Raw genomic sequence first — 24,552 nt, 5'->3', positions numbered from 1 at the left:
GGGGAAAAGGTTTTTATAGTGGAAAAGAGGCTGCATCTGGGTTTGAAGGGAGATATTGCAGTATTTGTCTTTTTCTGTTTTCCTAGGAAAAAAGTTAATTCCCATTGTGGGTTTTTTTCATGTTTTCCTGGAACTTGGTGGTCTGTTTTTAAACGTAAGGTGATACAGTGCACAAGTGATGAATCTTTCTGAACTCCCATTCTTTTCTCCAGTACTTTCTCACTGACTGCATGGCAGGACATGAGACATGACCTGAAAGCACAAGAGTAACTAACTATTGCTACCTGGGTGCTGCTGGAGCAGGATGGGTGCTGAGGGACTTGTCTGCTGCTTGCTCACCATGAGGATTACATTTCATGCCTCAGTGCTGGCATTCAGCCTGGCTGCTGTCGTGTGTTGTCCAACCTCGCTTAATTCGGGGCTGGGAGAGAAACTCCTGAGTGGAAGAAAAAGCCTTGAGGAGGAATTCAGAAACTCTTCTATAGGCAGCCCTGTTCCTCAGTGGCAGCAGGAGGAGTGATTCTCAGCTGGGGTATGTTGCGCGAGAGTCTCCAGTTCCACGTTTGTGACATTTGTACTTCATCTGTGGAGGAACAAGGTTAAAAATAAATGGTGGCAAAACTTCCCAAAGACCTTGAGCACTCCTGGAGCTTTGGCGTGTGCTGGCCACCGGCAGGAAGCAGGTTCAGTTGAGGAGCTCTAAGCCAACTTCAGGCTACATTGAAATCCTGAGCATCCCCACCAAAAACACTGTTAATGCTTTTATATACTGTGACACACATGCTGCTTGTGTGCACAGTGAAGGGGCTGTGTGTGCAGCCGGGTGAGTAGCGCTGGGGCTGCCAGCCCATTCCCCAAGGTGATGCTTAATGGTGTGTAACTCAGTCCCTGGTGTGGGGCTGGAAGGGCAGAGCAGAGGGCAGAATGTGGACAGGTGAGAGAGATGTTGGTGATCAAGTGATCACATACTGGAGAGATCTGAAAACCTTGAGGAATGGTCTCTTCCTCCATGGAAATCCCAGGGCAGCTGTGGGGACCACCCAGTGCTATTTGAAAGGACCTTCTCAGAGCAGGACCTTGCACAAGTCTTGCTGCTTGGCTTTTACTGTCCTGTGAAACACCTCCTGTGACCAGTGCCCCTGCTAGTGGGGCAGAAGCTGCAGCAGGGGCTGCAGCTCTTGTGTCCTGCCCTATCTCCTTGGTAGGACAAGATGTGATTTTAGAGGTGAGTTCCTCCTAAGACCACAGGAGTCTTCTCCCAGCACTCTAGTTTCATGTGAAGGATCCTCCCCAGGTCCTTGAACCGTAATGCCAAGGTCTCTCTTCCTTCAGCTCCCTCTTATGCTCCCTCGAGGTGTGTTGTTTGTACCTCAGGGGTACTGCCTGCTCTGTGCTGGTGGATCCTGCATGCCTTAAGTTGCGGCTGACCAAATGGACTTGGTGTCTTCCCTGGGACACTGAGCTGACTTCCAGCAGCTCCTGGAAGAGACACTGAATGGAGGTTAGCAGGGAGAGGTACAGGGTACTGGCTTCTTGGGCTCTTGATTTTTGGAGACTTTTTCCCTCTTTGTTCATACCTAACTATCATGACTGTTGATCTAAACTTCTGCTCTGGGCTGTTTCTTCTTTGCTGCAGGTGAGACTAGTGAAAGAACAAGAAAAGGCTGAGCTGTGATTGAACCAGGAGATTTTAGACTGTGTCTGAGGATGGTGAGTACATGTTCTAGTCTGCCTCTGTGGGTGGTTTTCTGCTTTCTTTGTCCAAATTTTGTTCTGCTGCTAAATGTATGAGGCTAAATACAAGAATGGGAAAGAAGAGTGCTACAGTATTGAGCATTATATATAATAATAGAGTTTTTATTACTATCACCTAGATGCTGTTGACAGCATAAGTTTACCCCTAAACTTTTTATTAGAATATCCCCTTCTGCCTCCTTGGACTACTGATATAGTCATCCAGTTCTTGTGGCTTACTGATTTATTTTGACTTTAAAACTCAGTGCTGGGTTTCTCATTCTGTTCCTCTGTCACCTCTCAGTGAAGATTTAACACTGTGATGATCATGTGCTCTGCTGCTGCCAGGGTAGCAGAAATACCACAATAGTTAGTCACAGAAGAACATGGTATAAAGAATCTGGAAAGATTGATACACAGCCAGATTGCTGATAAACTCGGGTGAATGCCTCTGATGCCTCCAGCAAGAAATACCCCCAGATGTGTGTGATCTGATGAGAGGAAGAAAGCTGAGAGCAGCGATGTTGGCAGCTGTGCTGGAGTGTTGTCAGGGAGTTTGAAGGCAACAGGGTGATCTGCATGTTGGGCCGTGGGTGGCAGGGAGCTGGAGCAACGCTGCAGTGACATGGTTTTGTCATCAGCGTCGTGCCACCCCTGCCAGAAGCAAATCCTTATGTTGGAAGGAGCACAGAGGAGAACAGCAGGACCAGTCCAAGGGCTGGGAATTCAAATTGAGCGCATGAAAATTTAGGTTAAACATGTTAAAAAAAAATAAATAAAGAAGCTGGCAGACTGCCTCACGAAATAGAGACATCTCCCATGGGATTGTCCACCATGGGATCCGTTAAGAGCTGGAATAGAAAAGGAAATGTGCTCTCTGCTTTAATTGAACTGTCAGCTCTAGTAGTTATGCTGCAGCACTTCTGATGTGGTTCCTATCTTCATACTGCCTCGTTTTACTTCAAGATCTTGTGTGCTGTCTGTTGGAAGAGCTTCTTGCAACTTCAGGTTGAGGAGCTTGCTCTAAGGGAGAGAGGTGAAAGTATGCCCTTGTAACCTGATAAAGTGTCATACAGTTCAAGTTGGAGTTACTCTGGTGTCAGCTGGGAATTGTAAAAACCCAACAACTTCTTGGTATAGCATTGAGACGAGAGTGGTGCAGGTGGTGAGGCGCTGGCACAGGGTGCCCAGAGGAGCTGTGGCTGCCCCATCCCTGGCAATGTTCAAGGCCAGGTCGGACAGAGTTTGGAGCATCCTTGGTCTACCAAGGGCTCATAAAACAGCATTGAATTGTTTCTGACTTAACCGGGTCCCTGAGCTGCAGATCCTGACAGGTGAGAGCACACGCCACAGAGATGCTCCCCCCAGACTCTCCTTGCGGCGTTCACCAGTGCCCCCTCATGGCTGGGTATCTGTCTTTGATGGACCCAGCCAGGCCTTTTCCACATTACCTGGAGGGATTTTTTGATGCATTTTCCATGTGTTAATTCACTTTTTAATCATTATATCTGGATACTTGGAATCCCAGACTGGTTTGGGTGTGAAGGGACCTTAAATCTCATCGAGCTCCAACCCCTGCCACGGGCAGGGACCCCTTCCACTGGAGCAGCTTGCTCCAAGCCCCTGTGTCCAACCTGGCCTTGAACACTGCCAGGGATGGGGCAACCACAGCTTCTCTGGGCACCCTGTGCCAGCGCCTCAGCACCCTCACAGGGAAGAGCTTCTGCCTAAGAGCTCATCTCAGTCTCCCCTCTGGCAGGTTAAAGCCATTCCCCTTGGCCTGTCCCTACAGGCCCTTGTCCAAAGCCCCTCTCCAGGTTTCTTACTGTTTTCACTCTGCTTCTTCCCAGTGTATTGACAGATACTTATCCTGACTTGGCCTTGATCCACCCTTAGTTGTAACCACAGATGGTTTGGTTTCTTCTAGACAAGAGAGTCTTCTTATTATTATTTAGTACCTGAAGATGACTTTACAGTTTCAAAAGACCTTCTGAAAAAGATATATGGGGATGTTATATTTTATTAAAATGTTCTTTTGATTATTTTTTTATATATATTTTTTCCTTTTGGAAAACAAAACCAAAACACAAACCAAAATAAAAACCCCACCCCACTTGCCCACTGTTTTGGGAAGGGTGTAGGGTTTTTTTCTCCCATGCCAAGGGTAAGAAAGCAGCTTGTAATTGTGAGCTGTAGAAATAACATTTACCTCCTCCTACTTACCTGAGCTGCTGTCAGCAGCTGAAGGTACGGAGCTGATGTGAAGTCCTGATAACCTCCTCTGAGACCTTTTGTGACCTCCCTGGAAGGTTGTGGCTGGAGTTAGAGGCAGGGCTGCAGGGAAAGATGGAGGTGGGTTGCTGGTTAATGGGTGTTTTGTTGCTGGTTAATTTGAGCTTCAGGGCTGGACTTCAGGCAGCTATTGGGAGGGTTGGCTGGAAAACCCGTTCCCTGCAGGCATGTGGAGTGCTTAGTTACTGCCCCCTGACCACCACAGATTGCCCAGCAACAATACCCTCTGCTTAGCAAGGGCATGCCCCAAAGCTTCTGCATTACCCTGCAGCACCCCAAATGTGGATTTCAAGCTGTGTTCCCCTTTCTGCTCCTACAGAAAGTGCTGGTTTCTTTCTTTCTCGGCCTAGTGCTGGTTAGGAGCTTTGTTTGCTTTGATTGTAAGACTTCTTTCTCCTTTCTTTTCCAATGAGTAGCTTCTGATGAAAATGACCTTCAAGATAGTGCTAGTGGTGGTTTAATCCTTAACTGGCTAATGGCAGTCACCATAATATATTACCTAAGACTCACCTGGCTTGTGAGTGCAAGCTGCTGCACTGCTCTGCCAGCACCTCCGGCTCACTGAACATCTCCCACAGCAGCATTCCCTACCCTCGCTGCAGGGATACTGGGACTGAGGACACCTGGGTTTCCATGATGGTTCACACCCCTTTGAGGGGACCTGGGCTGTTAGTCTAGGTGGGTTTTGCAGGTTGCAATCCCTTGTCCCCTCTTACTGACATATGGAGTTGGTAGCCCAGTCAACAGCCCTCGACTCCTGTCCTTTCATCCCTCTTCTCAAAGGCTTCTTGCTTCATATGTCTGGCTTGCTCACCTCAGGGCAGCTTTCTGAACAAATATTTCTTGTAGCATTACAGATCTATAAGCTCTTCTGTCATCCTGTATGGATGAAAAGATGGCACTCACCATCCCAGGCCTGATTTACAGGGTATAAAATCATAACTTCACACAGATTTAGGGGTTTATTTCTGAGAGGTCACCTCAGTAGCTCAGCAGCCTTTCAATTCACCCAAAGACCTCCTTAGGCTTTGAGGAGATGAACTGTTTTCATAGGGAGACGTGAAACAAAGATGCCCTTTGTGCAACAGAAGTAGAAGAGGCAGGACAAGATGTCCCTTTGGCCACAGGTAGTCAGCTCTCCGCATCAGCTCATGTTGATCTCCTGCTGTTCTCCTGCCGAGGCAGTGGAGAGAAATAGCGGTATGTGTCTGAGTACAGTTCATCTGGTATCTGCTAAGCAGAAAGGATAAATTCTGTTAGGATGAGATAAAGCATACAAGTTTCTCCCTTCCCCTCCTTGTAAAAAGTTCAATAGCCAGTTCCTACCTTGATATTCATTCAAAATACTCAGACCTGGGCAGATACAAGCTAGAGTGCCCTCATACCACTTCTGCTGCTGGGAATGTCTCAGCCTGCAGCTGCCGTGAAGGCTCAGTGACTGCCAGAGCCACAGGCTGTGGGACAGAGCTGTCCTGGCTCCCACGATTTGCTCCTGACATCCTGAGCTGCATCCCCAGTACAATCAGCTCTTCCTGCCAGGTTTTCTGTCATTCTTCTCCAGCTGGATGCAGACATGGGCAGTCTGTGCAATGGCTGTGGATGCAGATCTCTGTCATCCATGGCCATAGCCCCTTGCTTTCCCTCCTCCCCATCTGCACCTGCATATTATAGGTGAAAAGCCTGCCTGTAATATTTAGAAGGGATGGAAGTAGTGCCCTCTGCCTACTGAAGGAGTATTTACAGTAATTTTGTGTACCTGAAAAGCAATAAAAGATAAAGGTATGTCAAGGTAGGGAAGGGCATGCCTGTACTGGGAAGCCTGAGTCCAGTGTGCCCCTGGTAGAACCTCCCTGCAGCAGATGGGACCAGTTTTCCTCTTCTTATCCTTTGGCTGCTTGGTTCCGTCTTTCTACAAGTGATAGACTCTGCCAGCACCTGTATTTCACAAGGCGTTTGGTCTCCTCCCGTACATCTATGTGTCATTCAAGCTCTTTGAAGCATTGGAGATCTTGACTTGGGTGGACTGTGATTTTTGAAGGGGAGAGATTGAGCTGCAGACCCCTGAAGAGGAATCAGAGGTGTCCGGGCAGGGTGGCTGGTAGCTGCTCTTCCATCTACCTGTCTTGCAGAAAGCTGGGCTAGCCCTTAGCAGAAAGATGTGGTTCAGGGTGTTGACTGGCTCTAGAGATTTCAGCACCTTTGTGGTTGTCCCGTGCTCCCAGTACGTGTTCCCTGGGCAGCTCATCCTGTGAGGCCCCATGCTGCAGGCTGGGTCCTGGTGCATGCAGGCAAGTCTCCGTCAGGAATATCATCTCCCTTGACTGTTGCAGGATGGCCCCTTAAGCACCTGGCCTATCTTTGCCAAGCCCTGTGCTATCTCAGAACCTCCAAATCCCTGTGGTGACTTTGAAGAGAGGTTACAAGCCCTTTACCTGCACTGTGTAAGCAGAGACAGACGGAGGGGTGGGAGGAGCAGCTCGGGAGAGAGCCACTCTGGGCATCAACAGTGCAGTGCAGGTGAGAGGAGAAAGGATTAATTACAGCCAACTGGCCTTAAGAACAGGCTACCCCTGTTATGTTCAGCTCCCCTCTTCCTCAGAGTACTGACACCTTTAGGATTGTGATGACTGGGAGAAAACAAAGGAGGTTTCTCTCTCTGCATATACACACGGCACTCAGAGGAGCCCAGTCGTGAAAATAACCTTGTCCAGCTTGGTGGTGGTTGGTGGTGATGGAGCTGTTCAGGCAGGAGGCATCTGAGGTGCATTCAGGAAATCCCCTCAGCTAAGACAGTGGGATGAGCATGCCCCAGTGGGCTCACTGCCACCACTCCTGTCGTCTGCCTGGCTGGATGGAAATGAGAGCAGGAGTTTTGGGAACGGCTGGAGGAAGAGGTGGAAGTGGTAGAGTCTGAGTCCAGCTCCTCCTGAAACTGTTGGAGCTTCCGAGATGCTGCTGAACTTCAGGGCAAGGTCTAGTTCTGCTCTTCACGAGGCTCAGCGCTGGGGCAGATGTTTGAGCCATGTGTGAGTCTTCCTAATGCTAAAAGTGCAAAAAACATTTTGTTGAAAGCAGAGATCTATTTATGGATGTTCAGGTCAGCTTAGGTTGGAGATTCAAAGTAATGCTCTGATGAGCAGCCTTTTAATGCAACTGCAGCTTAGGAGTACAAAGGTTCTTCTGCACCTTGAACTGGAAACAGTCATTGTGCCGGGCCTGAGGTGAGCACTGGTCCTAAAGATCTCGCTGTGGGTCAGAGCGAGACCTCCTCCATGGGTTGGTGTTAGAAGCACTGGTCAGGTGCTGTGTGCTCTGAGTGTAAAGACTTCTCTCTCTGTCTGCTGTTAGTGACAGACATGCTTTGGTGCTTTTCTCCTGCTACAGATCAGTATAACAGGTTCCTTGCAGGTTTTGCAGCAGACCTCAGGAATTCATCCTAGAGAAGAGCCTATGGGGAGCAGGGCACTACTCCTACCACTTGGTCTTGGCCAAGACAAATCTGTAACCTTGTCCATAGCCCTCTGCTCAACTTGTGTTGACTGTACGTGACACAAACTCATTTTGGTTTGTGGGTGCCCCCAAGGCTGGAAAATGCCCGAGGTTTGCCCACCATCCACCATGTGAATGGTGGAGTGAGATGAAGCTGAGGTGGTGGCTTCTCTCCAGGCATGGTCATGTTTCCTTCTAGGGCTTCTAACCCGAATAGCAAAGCCCGTGTGACCATGGTCTGTGGGGTTCTTCCTGTGCATATTTTCTCAGTGAGGGAGGTCATTGAGTGTTTTTTTGCTGGGCACTGCTGCCCTACACTGGCAGTGGGCAGTGGGTCTGGGTGTTGCAAAGCTGTACCTTGATCAGCTCTAACCCTAAATATCCAAATCTTTTATCTGACCTGAGTAAAACCTTTCAAGGTGCCGTTGGTATGGCTACGTAGAGCTGTTGGTGGTATCTTTGGAGCAACCACATCTTAAGAGGAGCTTAATGACTACAGGTTGTGCTCAGTTTTGGTGGTCCAGGAGCAAAAAAAGCTGATGTGATTTAAGCAAAATAGTTGGGCCTGGGCATTGGAGGATTAATGATGGTCTAGGTTTTAATTCTGTATTCTTAAAATGAGATTGCCACTCTGTCTCAGTGATGGGAGGTGGAGGGCAGAGCAGCAGCTGATGATGGAAATGGAGATGGCATTGCCCAGGAAGCTGCTGTCCTGTGGCTTCTGTGACAGGCTGTGGTCCAGGGAGCTTGCAGTTTGTTCCTGGACTTGACAAACAGGCAGAAAAAGTCAGCTCCTGGGGGGCTGGGCTGGGAGCTGGGTGTTCATCCCACAGTGTTTCCTGCACCCAAGGTGTTTCCCAGAGGTCTGTAAGCATTGCTAAAACGGAGTTGGTGAAACTTCCAGCAGGATTTAACTGTCCAGGGGCTGGGCCCAGAGAACCTTGTCCACACTGGAGACCACCCTCTGGCAGGTGAGTGGTGGTGAGAGTCGGAGACATCCACTTACTCCCTGCACACACAGGAGGTCCTGGGAAGGAGGGCATAAAGTCTTGGGAGTATTAGGGCCCCTCAAAGCGGCTGACAGGAAATCTGGAGAGGGACTTTTTTGCAAGGGCATATAGGGACAGGACAAGGGGCATGGCTTTAAGCTGCCAGAGGGGAGACTGAGATGAGCTCTTAGGCAGAAGCTCTTCCCTGTGAGGGTGCTGAGGCGCTGGCACAGGGTGCCCAGAGAAGCTGTGGCTGCCCCATCCCTGGCAGTGTTGGACACAGGGGCTTGGAGCAAGCTGCTCTAGTGGAAGGGGTCCCTGCCCGTGGCAGGGGTTGGAGCTGGGTGAGCTTTAAGGTCCCTTCCGACACTAACCACATGTGGTTCTATGATGCAGCAGTAAGGAAGCCTCAGGGCAGCCCCTTTGTCCTGGGCAGGGGTCCGGGGCCGGCGGGAGGATCCCAGGCAGCCGTTTGCAAGCGGAGGCTCCCACTGACCTCCGGGCGCATGACCCGGGCGCGGCGCTCAGTGCTGGGGCACAAAGCCTCCTCATCGCTATTGTTCCCGGCGCTCCTGCCGCACGAGGCTGCTGCCAGCGGGAGAAGGACCGCGGCCGGGGCTGCATCTCCCGGCAGCCCGCTCCGCGCACGGGCCGGCGGGGAGGGGGCTGCGGTGCTGCCATCCGACCATCGGCAGGGTGCGGATGAGGACGGGATGGGGAGGGGAGGGGTTGATCCCTGCGACCGTCTCTCCATTTTCTGTCTCGCCTCACGGGGAGACGCTTGGATGGCAGAGCCGTGCTCGGCGGCCTTCGGAGGTAGGTGGAGTCTGGACGTCCTCCGCCCTCCCTCCTCCATTGTCAGCGGCGGCACCTGCCCGGCCGCGGGCAGCGGGATGGATGCGCTTGCCCTGCGCGGCGGAGCGGGGCGGCTGCGGCAGTGGCAGTCCCGGCGCGGCGGCTGCGGGGCCGGCAGCAGCAGGGCACCGGAGGAAGGAGATGCTGCTTGAGCGTGCCCGGCCCAGCCGCCGCCTCGGGAGATGAACATGAGTCTGCCAGGCCGCGTCTCCTGCTCCATGCTCAACTGCTTCGTAAGTGCTTCTTTTCTTACCCCCACCCTCCTTCCCTCCATGCAGGCAGGGCTGGAATCCAGCTTCCCCATCCAGCTCCCCTGCTGACTGAGGCCGGGCTGCGTGTCGATCCTCCTGCCAGGCCTGGCTCGCCGCCCCCTGCCCCCGCAAAAGGGTATCCCCTTCTCCTCCCTCCCATGTGCAGCTGGAGGACACCATGGCCCCTGTCACTGCTGTGTTGCTGCCGTGCCCGGGACCAAGGGCACAGCAGTGTCCGCATGGCGGGTTGAGTTGGCTGGAAGGCCCTGCCGAGCGTGGCATGGCGTGCTGTGCTGTGCAGTGCTGTGCCATGCTGTGTGGTGCCATACTGTGCAGTGCAGTGCCGTGCCATGCTGTGCTGTGCGGTGGTGTGCAGTGCCGTGCCGTGCCACGCCACGCAGGCTGCAGCCAGTCCCTGCCTGGAGCTGGAAAATTACGTTGTGAGAGGAGCCAACCCCAGGGGAGCTCTGTGCTCCCACCGTGGCTGTGGCGTGACAGGCAGTGCTGTGCAAGTCCTCCTCCCGTGCTGGTGCTGCCAGGGTGATATTGTAGGGGGAGGGGTCCTGAGCTCGACATCTCTTATACCTTCTGGGAAAGGCGTTTTCTTGCTCAGAGGAGAGTTGATGCCCCTTCTTGCAGAAAGCCCCCCACCCTGCTGCCCCAAAGGCCTTGTGGCCAAATGGGCTCTGAGGGTGTCAGGGGATGCTGGCTCGTGAAGAGAGCAGGGTTCTGATCCCACTGCCCTGCTGGTACCCTGAGACAGGGCTGTGGCAGGAGATGATGCTCAGCCTCCTGCCGTGTCCCCATGCTGCAGGCAAGGAGGGATGCAAGGACACCCCAGCCAGCGGAGGGCTCAGGCTGCCCTGTTCCAGTTCCTGCTGCTCACTGGGATTTCTTTGCAAGCTGCAAAGTGGTGTTGGGAGAGGATCTCTGCTCCCCGGAACCACGCCGGCATGCAGCTTCCCTTTGTGCTCATCTGAGCCAGCGCCTTGGCCTCACAGCACTGGCAGGAGAGGCCTCCGAGTCCCCTGCAGTCCCCGGTAACCGGTGGCTGCTGGACCAGGTGCCGTACCCCATGTCCTGGAGCTGGAGAGGAGCTGAGCTGAGTCTGGCTGCCACAGTCTGAGGTCCAGGGAGCGCGTCAGGCCAGGCTGTGCCTGTAGGTGCCAAAACCTGAGTGGATGCCAGCGACTTAACAGAATTCAGCATCATTTATACATAACAGAGCCAAAGGGATGGTTCTTGCTTCTTTGGATTAAAATTTGGGGTCGTGGCTTAGGTAACTTACCCAGAAAGATATGTCATTTAGAAGTATTATTTAATGCTTACAGAATAGAGTATTTCCTAGTAAATGCTGGAACCTAGAGGAGCTATAGTTAGAGAGCAAAGAGGCATTCTGAAGAAAACATACTCATGCCAAATATGTGTGGAATTAACACTATCCTGGGCTCACAGCAGCGAGCATCCTCTGCTCATTCATACAGCAAGTCAGTGCTTCAACAGAGCATGGGGTGAGGGTTGGTGAAAACAGGGACCGAGACTTCATGAGTGATCAAAGACTCACAGGCCCCAAACTGAGACTCTCTCCACTTTTCCAAGGGTGGTGTGTCAAAGTTCTGTGTATCACAGAATCGTAAAATGATTTGGGTTGGAATGGGTGTTAAAGATAATCCAGTTAAGAACCCTGTGTCCTCTCAGACCACTTCTGAGGCATCTGTAGCTTTTCAGGGTGTCTTTCTGGGAAGGTCAGACTGCCCCAAGGAGGAATATCCTGGGTGCTGTCACCAGTCAGTGTCATGTTGTGAATTGCATGTACTTAGATGCAGTTCTTACAGGGTTACATTTCACCCTGGTGTATGCTCCTCAAAAAGCTTCAGGTTCTTCCCAGATCCCATTGGGCTAAGAGTGAAAATGAAAACTCCCAAAAGTAAGCAGTCCTTATCAATACAGAAGGAAGAGTAGGACTGTAGATGAAAACCCTTTTGTGTCACAGTGTTTCGGTTTTGGTGCAGTAGTGAAGGTGATGAGGTAACATTTGATGTGACAACACTATCTCAAGATCCTGTGCATGGTCCAGGTGTATCTGCTTGGCTTTCCAAATGCCATGCAGTTGGAAGACAGGACTTGGAGACCTGCCTCAGTCCTTCCCTTCACTGTGCTGTGGGTTTTCTGCAGGAGCCAGAGGAACTGCTGGGGTCCTGCAGTGCAGAGTGTGGTCAGGAGGCAGAACAGCCATTGCCATGCACAGGCCCAGGGGATCCCCAAGGTATTGGGGTACCAAGAGCATCCAGCATCTTTGATTTTGGGCTTTTCATGACACGTGCTGGCTGGGGCCTGTCTCAATGTGTGTTTTGTTTGTAATGCAGGGTGAGGAAGGCCCTCCCAGTTTGGAGTATATCCAGGCCAAGGACTTGTTCCCACCAAAAGAGCTCATAAAGGAGGAAGAGTCATTGCAGGTAAGGAAGTAAGAAACACAAAACAGCTTTGGGATGTGGCAGTTGTGTCAGGGTCAGCTGTGGCAGTGTGAAACCCAAGGGCAGTTCTGCAGCCCAGGACGTGTTCTGGAGGCTGTGGGCCAGCAGAACTGTGGGTCACATTTGGACCAGCCACGTCGTTCTGTGTGCATGTGTGGAGGCTGCTGATGAAAGCTCTCTGTGCCCCAGCCCAGCCTTCTCAGCCCTGCCAAGGCACTGCAACCCGTACAGCATCTCTTCTGCTTCTTGTAAGTGGCATGATGCAATCCAGCACCGCGCTGGGTGTTCCCTGTCCGCCTGCACTGACAGTCAGGAGCCGTGGTGCTGCCTGTGTAGCTCTGCAGCAGGTAGATGCTCTCTGGGACAGGCTGAGTATCGGGGCTGGGCTGTGCTTGGTGCAGCTCTAGTGTGCAATGCAGTGGCTGAGCTGGCCCTAGTACACGTTGCTCATGGCATTTTCCTGCATCAGAGCTGTTGGAAAGAGAAATCTCCATATGGTGCCAGGCTCCCACTGCAAAAAGCCCTTGAAGGAGACCTGAGTACTGCTGCTCCTGTGCAGAAAGGCAATATTGTGAGTGGGGGAGCCGGAGCCTCCTGGTGTTTGGGCCTTCCTGTAACAGTGCCCAGTGCTCATCCTCCTCCCCTTGTGGTTGGAGCCAGGCTCAGTTGTGTGTTCCCACTGCTGCTGCAGTATTTGGGTTTGTTTAGTGATTGGCATCACCTTGGTGAATGGTGCTGATAAAGGCAAACACTGGAATGATTTACTTGAAGGAGTGGATGTGACTGAGGAGTTGCAGAGGGTCAAGGCTGCAGATCTGCGGCCCTGAGCAGGGGAAGCCACTGAGAGGACTCTGAGCTGAGATGACCTGGAGAATGGAATCTGCTGTGGTCTTCTCTCTAGAGGACCGTGAAGTTCAGCCCTCCCAAAGGGTAACTTGCCTTCAGTCAGTTGTTACTTTAAGGTAAAGTGAAGTGTGAAAGGCTTGATAAGAGGCTCTATTTGGGCACTTCTCAGTTTATTCCAGGATTTCCCTCTGTCAGTTCTTGCAGTTTTGCCATCCTGTTTCTAATCTATCTCCCTTCTGTTGCTGTGTGAAAGAGCCACATAAGCAGAAGAAACACATGTCAACTAAAAACAGCTCTGGCAAGCATGTATAAATAAACTGCAGAAATAAAAGAGTATATTCTCTTAATGTCAAATAATTATAATTTTTAAAGAGTATTCAGACAGATGCCAGTCTAAGGTTGTTTTTTTTTGTACAAGTAACTTAAGGGAGAAGTTAATAGTACAGTTGTCACACATGAAGCCTGAAGTTCAGTCTTTAGGCAGCATACACCCAAGCGATAGAAGCAACTTAGAAATAAAGACAAGTTGTTCTGACTTGTGCTAATTACAGTGAATTGTTCTGTCAGGTGCCCTGTGGAGCAGGGAAAGGGCTCTGGCTGGAAGGAGAAATCTTTGTGACTTTTCTTGCATCGCTGGCTAGCAGCATCCCCTGGTGTTAGTGGCATTCAGGGCACACAGGAGGCTGCTGGGCTGGGGACAAAGGACTTTGCTGAATTTTAGTCTGTTCTACCTATTTTTTTAAATAGAAGAAAACAAAATTCAAACTTGTCATGTCCCAGCATTCCCTGTTTTGAAAACCAGCCACAGCCTGTCCAGGCTGAGGGGGAAACCAGACACTTGATTGCCTGGATTTTGTTTAGTGTTTTTTTTTAATTCTAATCCAGGTAACTTCAGTGTCATTTCCTCAGCCACACAAATTCCCTCAGGGCCTTTTTAGCAGAAATTAGGCAAATGCGTTTACTTATCTGGATTGGCAGCAGTGGTTCTTGCAGCGCTGCTAAAAGCCCCCTTCATTTAGAGGACAAAGGCAGCAGGGTCACATATGGGACACTCTGCCTTGGGGCAAATCGCCTCAGGCTTCACCTGGAGCTCTGCAGAGCACTCCCCAGTGTCTGAACTGTGCCTGAGGTCCTGTCCTTTATCATGCCACTTGTGCCAGGGCTGAGTTTACTCTCTCCAAAAGCAGAGACTATAAATCCCTCTGCCCCCACGAAAGACCCTGTTACCAGGTGCCCAGAGGTAGTGTGCACAGAATGTATTGTCATACTATCAGGATGTGATCCATCAGGAGGTGATTGGTGGCTCATAAGGCATCCTTGGAAGAAGATCCATCTTATGGGACTGGGTGGTGGTACCGGTACTGTTCCATGCTGTTGTTTAATCTCAGTGCGTGAAGAGCACATTTCTGTGAATGGTTTCCTGCAGGAGATGCGCTGTGGAGGCAGTAGGAAAAAGGACTCTTGGCATTTATGGTGTGCAAAGTACTCTACATGTCTTGGAATGATGTCTCTCTTCCAGGTCCCATTCACTGTGTTGCAGGGTGAGGGAGTGGAATACCTTGGCCATGCAAACGACGCAGTGATCGCCATCTCCAACTACCGGCTTCATATCAAATTCAAAGATTCTGTGATCAATGTAAGTCTGAACGTGGCTTTTCTGCCTGCTGAATCTCTCACAGTATTTTGCAGGGGGGCATAAGCCATTCCCATGGTCTGTGGCATAGGAACTGTGCTTCTTGAAGGATGCCAAGCCTGATGCTGTCTCTAGTTACTGCTGGTCATGCAGTTGCTGTTTTGCTGCTGCACTTTGATGGGTGGAGGGGTTTTTCCTTTAGGTAATAGGTAGGTCTTTTCTTTGCTGTTCTCTTTAAATTCAAGAATTAAACTTGGCAGTTTTAAGACTGTTAAGGTCTCCTACAAGCCAGTTTTAATGAGTCTTCTACCTAGAGACCAACAACCGAGAGTCAGACAGTGGGAGCCTGAGGCCTCCTCTCGCTGTCTTGACTTGCCATCTTTTATTGCAGCTTTTGTTTGGCTCAGTTCCTGCGTTTGTCTGGGTGTGATTTAGTCAGGAACTGGCCCCAGGTGGGAGACTACCTAGGGACAGAGTAGAAATAGGAATAGTAATTGTTGAAGGAGGCTCTGTGCTGAGTCATGATGCTTCATACACCTCAGAGTGGGTTTGTAGCTTGAGCTAGAAGCTCATGATTGTTGAAGGAGCTGTGACTGTGCATAATGGGCCTGCAGGGGAGGCTGCAATAGATGTGTCTATGTGATGTGGTATGTGTTGTTATGCCCTACATCTCTCCCTTACAGGTGCCTTTGAGGATGATGGAAAGTGTGGAGTGCCGGGATATGTTCCAGCTTCACATTGTCTGCAAGGACTCCAAAGTGATCAGGTATCTCTTTTATTGCTGTGTTGTAGATGTCTCTGCAGGCTAATTGCCATGATCAGCTCTGGTGTCTTCCCCTGTGCTGCTCCTGGAATTGAGCAGTTCATGGCCAAGGTTGCTGACACTTGGTGCTTGTTCTGTTTCCTGGTTAAGGGGAGCAGAGCTGGATGTGTGTGCCTTGTCTGGATGAACATACCTACTCAGGAGAGTTTGCGTTTGGGTTTGCAGGTGCCATTTTTCCACCTTTAAGCAGTGCCAGGAGTGGCTGAAGAGGCTGACTCGAGCCATTGCCCGCCCTGCTAAGCCTGAGGACCTCTTCGCATTTGCCTACCATGCATGGTGCTTAGGAGTCTGTGTTGATGAGGAGGATCAACATGCACATCTCTGCCGTCCAGGTAGGCTCCTGGCCTGCCCCCTTCTTTCTCTTCTGTCCAGAAAAACTGCAGTGCACTTTGAACTCTTGTTCATAAACTCATATCTGGCTGTCTCTTAAGGTCTGCTGTAGCCATAGCCCAAGTTCACCTTACTGAGGGGCATCCTGTACCTGGCCTAGAGATCCAGCTGATGGCCAGATGTGTCTGGATATCAGGCACAGTAAAAGAATAATAGTAATAAAAGAATAATAATAATAAAAAAAAGAATAATAGAATAATAGTAATAACAATAAGGAACATTCTGAGCCAGCAACACATGAGCAGCTTTTCCCTTTCCCGTTGTGAATGAAGAAAACCTGTCATATTTCAGTACTCTCATCATGATGCTGGTGAGCTCAAGCAGGCTTGGCCCTGGATAGTAAATGTTGTTAGCCTTGAGGCAGCATAATGAGTATGAGTCCAGCCACTTCTCCAATACCTAGAAATGCTGTGCCATTCCTGTGGTCAGCTCTGTGGAGATGTCTGGGTCATACTTACAGGCACAGCTGCCATCCCTGAGTCCATAAAGAGAAAACCAGAGCTGTGGTGGTGCCTTTGTATGAATCGGGAGTTTCCCGTCTCTGGAACCACAAAGTTCACTTGCAGTTGCTTTGTCTTTAAGCAGCTTCTTCATGAATGAAAGGGGATTAAAATGAGTGACAAACCTGGTTTTAAACATAAAAATGTGCTGATACTAGAGGAGAGAATGAAATGTCCAAACACAGGCTGGGATGGCAGGATAGGGTTGAATAGTATGGCTGAAGGAGACACTTGAGAGAAGCTGATAAAGAAAAGGTAGACTACATGTCCTTGCTATGTCCCAAACACCGGCATTTGGGAGATACTTGCTGTCATTCATTTAGAGAAAGTATTACTCTCTAGTATAAATAAACTTCCTGTGGAAATTGTTGCTGCAGGATGTGAATGAGGCAAAGAGCTTGGCAGTATTTATTTATTAACAAGATGTGATACTCAACAAAGGTATCCAGAATTTGTGAGGTGGGCTAAAACATAAGAGCAAAACCTGAGTCAGCCTCTGTGAGCGTAGTCTGGGAGGAGGAGGTACACTGGGTGCTCAGTACTGCTCTGCCATGGGGTTCCTGATGTCCATTTGGAAGCTGCCTCTATCAGGAGGGCAAAAGTGGATTAAATTACCCCCCCACACACACTCCCATATAGACATGAGAGGGCTGCTTCCATTCCACTCTGTGCCCTGAAACTGAGAGGTGATCTTGCTTTCAAACTAAAACCAGAGGAACCCCCATGAGGGGCAAGTCTCTTTGGCTTTCAATGCAAGATCCCTGCCATCAGCTGTCCTGCAGTTTCTGTCCAGCCTGTGAGAGCTGCTATGGAGCTGCCACTGATGTGCAGATTTCCTCAGTTCTACTTAGCTGTCCTGTGTTCTTCCAGGAGACCATGTGAAATACCGGTTTGAGATGGAGCTGGTGAGGATGGGCTTTGACTTGCAGAATGTCTGGCGCGTCTCTGACATCAACAACAATTACAAGTGAGTGTTTCACCACCAGGCTCTCCTCACTGTCTTCTTTCTATACCTTCTCCTCTCCACAGTCCCTATGCGGAGCAGGTGGTGAATAAGGCTCCAGCTAATCCTCCATCCTGGCCTTGATGACCCTCAAAGCATGAGCCAGATCTTCTTTCTGCCTTTCATACAGTGGAATTGAAGAAGGAATAAAGCCCAAACATCTAGTGGAAGGTGTCCCAACCCATAGAAGAGGGTTGGGAGTGGATAATCTTAGGTCCCTTCAAGAACATTCTAATTCTGTCAGAGCTAGCAGCAACTGCAAACGCTGACTTGGGTAATTTATAATGTGGTGGTCATAATTCATCCTTGAAGTCTTTGGTGAGTCTTGAAGGAACCGTCCATTGTAGGGTCATTGTAGGGTCCATTGTAGGGTCAGCTTTCTGGTCAGTCACTCTCTCTAAAATGCTCATATTGTTTGAAATTAAAAACACAAAGGTTTCATGAAGTCAGGCAGTGATTCAGCTCTGCTGAAAAACTGGGTGGGTCAGTGGAGGGCTGTGGGGATGCTTAGAAGTCCTGGGAACGAGTGAGGCTTGGTCAGTCTGGTGCAGAAGAGGCTAAAGGGGGATCTGCTTGCAGCCTGCAGCTGCTGGAAAGGCATTTGCAAAGGTGATGGAGTGAAACTGCTGACAGTGGCAGACAACTGAACAAGGTGCAGCTTGGGAGGTTCAGAGTGGACATGGGAGGGGAAAAATGCATTCCCCAGGAGTGTAGAGCTGTGCTGGGGCAGATACCAGAGGTGAGGGCTCTCCAACACTGCAGCAGGTCAAGTCTCTGATAATCTGGTGTTAGAGGTGGCTCCCTGTGAGCAGGAGGTTGAAGTGGAGATCACTAGAAGGTCTTTCCCATCAGCATGTCAGTGATTCCAGCCTGTCTTCTACTGAAGAATGCAGGAGCTCTTGGAGAAGCGCTGCTGCATTCTTTGCAGCTGGTGGCATTAAGCCAGCAGGATTTTATCAAGCTTTGACATTTTCATTTCTGCCTTCCCTTTAAGCCTTTTTTTTGAAATAACTCATATCCCTCAGTCTTTTCGCTCTGTCTCAGCTGTAAAGCAGCCCCATCACCTCTAGACTGGCCAGTTCTGGGTCACTGGTTTCTTGTGGAGACCATGAGAAACCTGGGGAAGTCCTGGTGGAATTCTGCAGTTTGCTGCCTGTTCTCTCTTCAACAGGAATCCAGGCAGCAAGTGCTAGATTTGAGGGATGACTCAAGAGTTCCTACTTGGCCTTGCTGACCACATCGTAGCTCTTGGACTGTTAACATGACTTTGATGGCATTTACACAGGTTCTTCATGGATGTAAAGTGAAAACTGTTTTCCTGAACTGCTCTGTTTTGCAGTGCATGCCCTGGAAGTCCCTGCCCTGGGCAGTCTCTGCATGTCTGTGACAGCAGTCAGGCTTTCTGTGCTGCTGGATTCTGGGATGTGATTCCTCTGACTACTTCAGAAAGTTCAGCTTGTATTCATCTGTGGTTCACTTCCTGGCCAGTAATACACAGCCAACTTCTTTAAAGACAGATGTTTTGTTTCCAAGCAAACTAGGGAAGAAAACTTGAAACAAACCTCAGCGAGCTGGGTGCAGGCCTGGTTCTGTTTCCGTCAACTTGCTGGGCTCCTACTTGGGGATTCCAGCAGGCTGCAGTTTCCTGCAAACATCCCGACGCCTCAGGTTCAAGCCATTCCCCTTGGCCTGTCTCTACAGGCCCTTGTCCAAAGCCCCTCTCCAGCTTTCCTGCAGCCCCCTTCAGGCACTGGAGCTGCTCTAAGGTCTCCCCTTCAGGAGCCTTCTCTTCTCCAGGCTGACCCAGCCCAGCTTTCTCAGCCGGGCTCCAGAGCAGAGCTGCTCCAGCCCTTGCGGCATCTCTGTGGCCTCCTCTGAACTTGCTCCAACAGCTCCACGTCAAGGGCTGAGCACTGTCTAGCTGTCTAGTCCTGGGGATCAGTTACTCCTTGTTCCCAGCAGATTGCTGTAATTTCCCCTGCAGAAGTTTCCACATTAATCTCTTCTTGTGCCTTATCCCGTGTAGGTAGAGCTTGGTGTGGCAGCTTCTTTGTGGCTCTTCTGCTGAACACCAGCACCAGTAGTCCTGATTTTCTGCTGTGATCTTGTGGATCTATTAGACCTTCTGGCAGCAGGCTGATACCTCCAAGATGTTTGAGAAAAGTCTTCAGAGTTTTAATCTTTTAATAGGTCATTTCTCAGAAACTGCACCATATGTCTCATTTTCACTTGTTTGGGTTTAGTTTTTTCTAACTCGGGCGCACAATTGGTTTCTCTCATGCCCTTTGGAAACATTTACGCCCTTATTTCTAAAATCCTTCTTTTGTTCACTGTGTAACTCTGCCAGCCCTGTCTGATATTTTGGTGCATTTTATGTGACCATTGAAGGGCATGTTTGAATAGCTCTCTTACTATCTGCAAGCACCCTCCTTCTCCCTTTCTGAAACTCATTACAACTGTCATGGGAAGCTAAAAATAGTGTTGAATTCAGCTGTGTGCTTAATACTGTAATAGCAAAGTGATTTTTCAGTTACTCTCTTGTGGAGCAGGTTAGAGAACTGAAGAAAGGGTCATGTCCTCTTGTATTCCTTGGCTGACAGCACCAAGAAGCAGCTGATGGTGTCTAAAAATGTCGTTTTTGTCTTACATGTTATTGTGATGCTTTTGTGTTTCATGTGGAGGCAGTACAAGTCTCCCATTGCAGTTTCTGCCCTTGCAGCCTTTCGGTGTCAATTCCAGCCTCTCGTGGGTGTTGCTACTGTCGCTGCAGTGGTTGGTAGTGCAGCCTCAGTGCTGTCCTGTTTTTCTTTGGGCTTGGGATTTGCATCCGTGCCTGTTCTGCATTGCTGCATCTTGGTAGCTCTGAGCCTTGCACTTTTACCTTTCCCTTTTCCTGGAAGATGCCACACTTTGCTCACTAGCTCAGCCTATTTTGATCTTCCTACAAAGCATGAAATTTGGGGTACCACTAATAATTTTCCTTATACCCAGTTGCTAGGGTGCTGTTACACCAGCAAACACTTTTTTATCCTGGCTTTTAAGTTGCTCTACTTCAGTTTTTGAAATTCTAGCCTAGAAGCACAGGTCTGTTTGTCTTGACCCCATTGCTGTTTTTTATGCACCCTGCTTAAATTTGGCTTAACTTCTGGAGACTGTCCTGTTTCCTACCTTAGTGTTATTGAATTCTGTCTTACTGTTTCCCGAAGGCCACAGAGTTTTAGTGACTTGACTCTTAGAAGTTATGCTTCTGAACCTCTCCTGTACTATATTTCCCCAATTTTTAGTTTAAGACATCTCCTGTAACGTTTCATCTGAAGTGCCAGGGAGCTGATTGTGGTTTTATTTCAATGAAACCCCTACTTGTATAGACTCAGCTATTCCAAAAGGTCCTCCAGATCTTAACTGATGCTAACCGTCTTGCACATACCTTTATTCTCAGTCACACTTCACTGCTGCCTTAATTTCCTGTCCAACTTTACACAGAGACTCTTGAGGCATTTCAGAGACGTCCAGGCTTAGGTATCCTACCACAGACATCCTCATTTTCAGCTTCTTACCTGACAGCTTTAATTTTGCTTCCTGGATTCCTCTTCCTCACCCTGTTGTTTTTATCCTGTAGACCAACCTTGCGTTGTGCCTGGGGCTTTCTGAGCAGCTGTCTAGACCGTGGGTGAAGAAGTGCCATCTCCTCCCATGGCAGGCAGCTCCTTGCTAGCAGGACGAGCTGAGGAATAGGAAGCACCGCATTGTGCCTGTTGCCATCAGCTGGGATAGCCTGGGCTCAGGGAACACCAGGCCACCCTCTGCAGCTTCTGGATGGATGGTTTTAGCCCCCTCACTTTGCTTCCCATCTGCCCTGAAACATTCTTTCTGAATGATGTGGGTTATATCCTAGAGCTGGAGCTGCTCTTTGATGTTTCTTGCCCTGCAGGGCTGTGTCTGCCTGGGCTGCTGGAGCTCAGGGATGGTAGCATAGGGCTGCACAGCCCTGTGCGCCTGGATTTTCCCCTGTACTTCCTTCTACTTGTACTGCTCTCTCCCCTTCTCTCAGCACTCTGGCTGGCCCCCTCTTTCCCTTGGCTTCCCTCTTGCCCTGCTGATAATGTACTTGCAGTTTGTTTTTTAACATCTTTTCTTGGGACATTTGCAAACCTGTTGCCTCCTCTCATCATCCTCACCCTCCTCAGCTGAATTTCCATTTCAGCAGAGCTGCTTTGCACATCAAAGACTCCTCTGGTCCTGCAGCTCTGCACAGTGATATTAGGTGCCCCCTGCTCTTAGCTGTGCATGCTGTGAATTTCTTCCCTGCTGGACTAGATTTGTAGGGACTTACCCATCATATTCCTCTCGCTCCTAATATGTGTCAGATGTACACTAGAAATCTGATTTCTAGCACCCCACCAAACAAGATACACTCTTAGTTACCCCTCATGCCATTTCATCATAGCATACACCAAACCACCACTGCCGTCTTTCTGGGCAGAGTTACATCTTCCTTGCAGAAAGATGTGTAAAGCTTTAAAAAAGTGGTGACCTGTTTTCTGCAAGGCACAAAGTGGCAGATTGTCATTTACCAGAAGCACTGTGTGCTTCTGGGTTTGCAAGTGCTACAAGAACACCCAAACCCTATACAGAATTAATGACTGTTCCCCTAAACCGGCATGAATTCTTACAGGCATCCTTGGGAAGTGCCGGGGTGCTTAGTATGGGCCCAGAGGTGAAGCCTGGGGTGAAAGGAGGTGGACATCTCTCAGCTCATTCCTGACAGCATTTTTCAGGTCACTTTTCCATGTTGAGACTGTATTGATACAGATATGAAGAACCAAAGTCCTGTACGCTGAGTCTGGAGAGGTGTGAGCTGCTCCTTCCCTCTCTCTTCACAGCTTCTCTGGAGCAAATTTCTGATGTCTGAGTCCTCACCTTGCCTTCATCCTTTCTCTTTTCCAGGCTTTGTTCCAGTTATCCCCAGAAGCTGCTGGTCCCTGTCTGGATCACTGACAAAGAGCTAGAGAACGTGGCGTCGTTTAGGTCATGGAAAAGGATCCCTGTGGTGGTGTACAGGTAAGCATGAACCCAGAGCAGTACCTCCACCAGGACAGCTGCCCTTTTCCTTGTTGTCTTGCACAGGGCATAGGGAAGCCAGGTCAGCAGAGCATGTGGACGGGGCTGTGGGATGACAGCGACAGCTGCCTCCTGATCCTCACACTGTGTATTCCTTTTGCTTCCTTCCTGAAAATGTGCTGCTCCCAGGACTGCTCCCAGCACACACATTGGCCTCCGCAGACACGCAGCCTGCGGTGGTAGCGCAGGGTGTTCACCCAAAGGGGGAAAAAAACATGCAGTCAAGTGTGGCCTTCAGTTAGATCTAAAGGCGTGGGTGACTCCTCCTGTGGGAGGTGCAGCCAGAGCTCAATGCCACATTAACATTCTCTGAGTTTCAAAACCTTTTTGCAGATTGCTACTTTGAAACGAAATCTCAACCCAAAAGGGCCTGTTGCAAGGCCCTGCTCTCAACTAAGGGCTCAGGCCTGGACATTCCTTTTAATACCCAACTGCAAATCACTTCTGTTTTGACCCAGTTCTGAGAGTTTGACAACATCTAGGTAACAGAGTGAAATGTTTGCATGTGGCTGGTAAATAGTCCCTGGTCAGCCTTCCAAAAATAATCTATCTGTACTGGGGGATGCAGGCGGCCAGGCAGCAAATAGAGCAGAGCTTTTCAGGGTAGGGGTCTGGTTTCTCACTAAACACGTTTCCTGGGAGACTGATGTGTTTGAAACAAATGGGAGGCTGGTTGAATAGGTGCACACAACCAGCATGTGCGTTGTAAAATGTACAGTGTGGAGTCAGCCTTAGGCTCTGTTAGCAGTTACTAAATCCAAATATAAGAGACTTTGAAAATACCAGAGCTGCACAACAGAGGACAACCCTGAGAAGTACAAAAGCTGGGAAACAAACCCAGTGAATTTGTACCTTAACTCTTTATGTCATGTCATGCGGTTGGCTGTCAGATGCTGGCAAAACACAGTGTATTACTTCCAGAAGAACTAAATTTTAAAGAGGGTAATAGTAAATGCTGCATATCACATGGAGCCTTTCCCTCTTTGTAGCCAAGTCAGCTAAGAAGTTAATTGTATTTGCGATTACCGATTGTGCCTCCCACCCCAGGGCAAAGCCCTGTCTTTTTGCTACTCTGATAATTATTTTGTTCCTTGCTTTATAATATCACTGGAATAGTAGCTGGTAATTTACAAGCTGAGCTGCAGCCCTTTGCAGCCTGGGATCAGATTAGAAGATGCTGACAAGTGATGTTACAAGATAGGACAAATTCTTGCCAGTGTGTATCTCTTAAAGTCGGGTCTGTGAAGGCCATGGCTGCTTCTGGAGTGCCTTGTGCTGTATGAAAGGGAGAGAAAAGAAACGCCTCGCACTCAGCTCCTCCTCAGTCATAGCTCAGGAGAGAGCGGATAGGTGGGCTGAGGCACATGCCTCCCACGGGCTCTGTAACAACAGGACTGATTGGTAGACTTCATAGCTTTTGGAAAGCAAGCCTGAGCTCATGTGGTCACTGTCAGAGCTGTAACACATGACACCAAAGGTGAGTTTTCTTACAAAAAAAAGTATAATCTATTTGTTAAGCAAAGCAGAAATTCAGGTCTCCCCCTCTGAGCCCACAGTGCTCAGAGAGGCACAGGAGAGATGCAGGAGCATCCAGGCACAATTCACCTTTAAAACAATGGAAAGGATGCCTTGAATTATTTAGCTGACAAGAGGCAGAGGGGTGCTGCCTGCCAGCCTCCTCTGGAGTGCTCTCTGCACAGCCACCTTCAGAAGACCTTGAGCCTATGGTAGCAAGAGAGCTCCTCACAGGTGGTCAGCAGCACCTTTGTCCATGTTGGTGCTGCAGTAGCTGCCCGGGAAGCAGCAGCCAGACAGTGGATATTGCTCCAGCCCCATGGCTTGAGTGCTTAGTTTTAGGCTTTTGAAGCATGGCAGAGACAGGAATTTAGCACAGAGACTCAGGGAATAAGGGCACTTATGCACATCTATCTCAGTGGGGAACTTTTAGGTGACAGCTCTGTAAAGCCTCTCAGCTCGCTGTTGTGTTTTAAGCTAAGCTGCTGACTCTACATCGTGTATGAGCAATAAATGGCCAGAAAATAACAGAGAGTGTCTCAAGAGATATTAGTTGATGTTTTCTGGATGATTGTTCTGGGTTAAATGGCATGTGTGAACAGTCTTAGGTGTGCTCTAGCCTTGTACTCTGAATAAA

The 24,552-nt window shown here is 49.5% G+C and overlaps 1 protein-coding gene across 6 annotated transcripts in view; it reads left to right on the top strand.

Annotated features, from left to right (window-relative positions):
- MTMR4 (myotubularin related protein 4) overlaps positions 1-24,552 on the top strand; it is a 71,254-nt gene that overhangs the window by 19,110 nt on the left and 27,592 nt on the right. For 4 of the 6 annotated variants that reach the window (XM_057409957.1, XM_057409960.1, XM_057409958.1 and 1 more), the window contains exons 2-8: positions 1,637-1,710; positions 11,977-12,066; positions 14,450-14,566; positions 15,247-15,329; positions 15,552-15,718; positions 17,147-17,243; positions 22,227-22,340. In XM_057409957.1, coding sequence (XP_057265940.1) covers positions 1,708-1,710; positions 11,977-12,066; positions 14,450-14,566; positions 15,247-15,329; positions 15,552-15,718; positions 17,147-17,243; positions 22,227-22,340 — 671 coding nt within the window. In that variant the 5' untranslated portion in view covers positions 1,637-1,707. Of the gene's footprint in view, positions 1-1,636; positions 1,711-9,244; positions 9,593-11,976; positions 12,067-14,449; positions 14,567-15,246; positions 15,330-15,551; positions 15,719-17,146; positions 17,244-22,226; positions 22,341-24,552 lie in introns of those variants that run through there. The other 2 variants (XM_057409956.1, XM_057409955.1) reach the window with 2 other exon arrangements.

This window comes from Pezoporus wallicus, unplaced genomic scaffold (genome assembly GCF_028554395.1).
Source record: "Pezoporus wallicus isolate ANWC-B61680 ecotype Strahan unplaced genomic scaffold, APGP_CSIRO_Pwel_v1 contig_10012, whole genome shotgun sequence".
Classification (NCBI taxonomy): domain Eukaryota; kingdom Metazoa; phylum Chordata; class Aves; order Psittaciformes; family Psittacidae; genus Pezoporus; species Pezoporus wallicus.
This window is presented reverse-complemented; position numbering and strand designations above follow the sequence as displayed.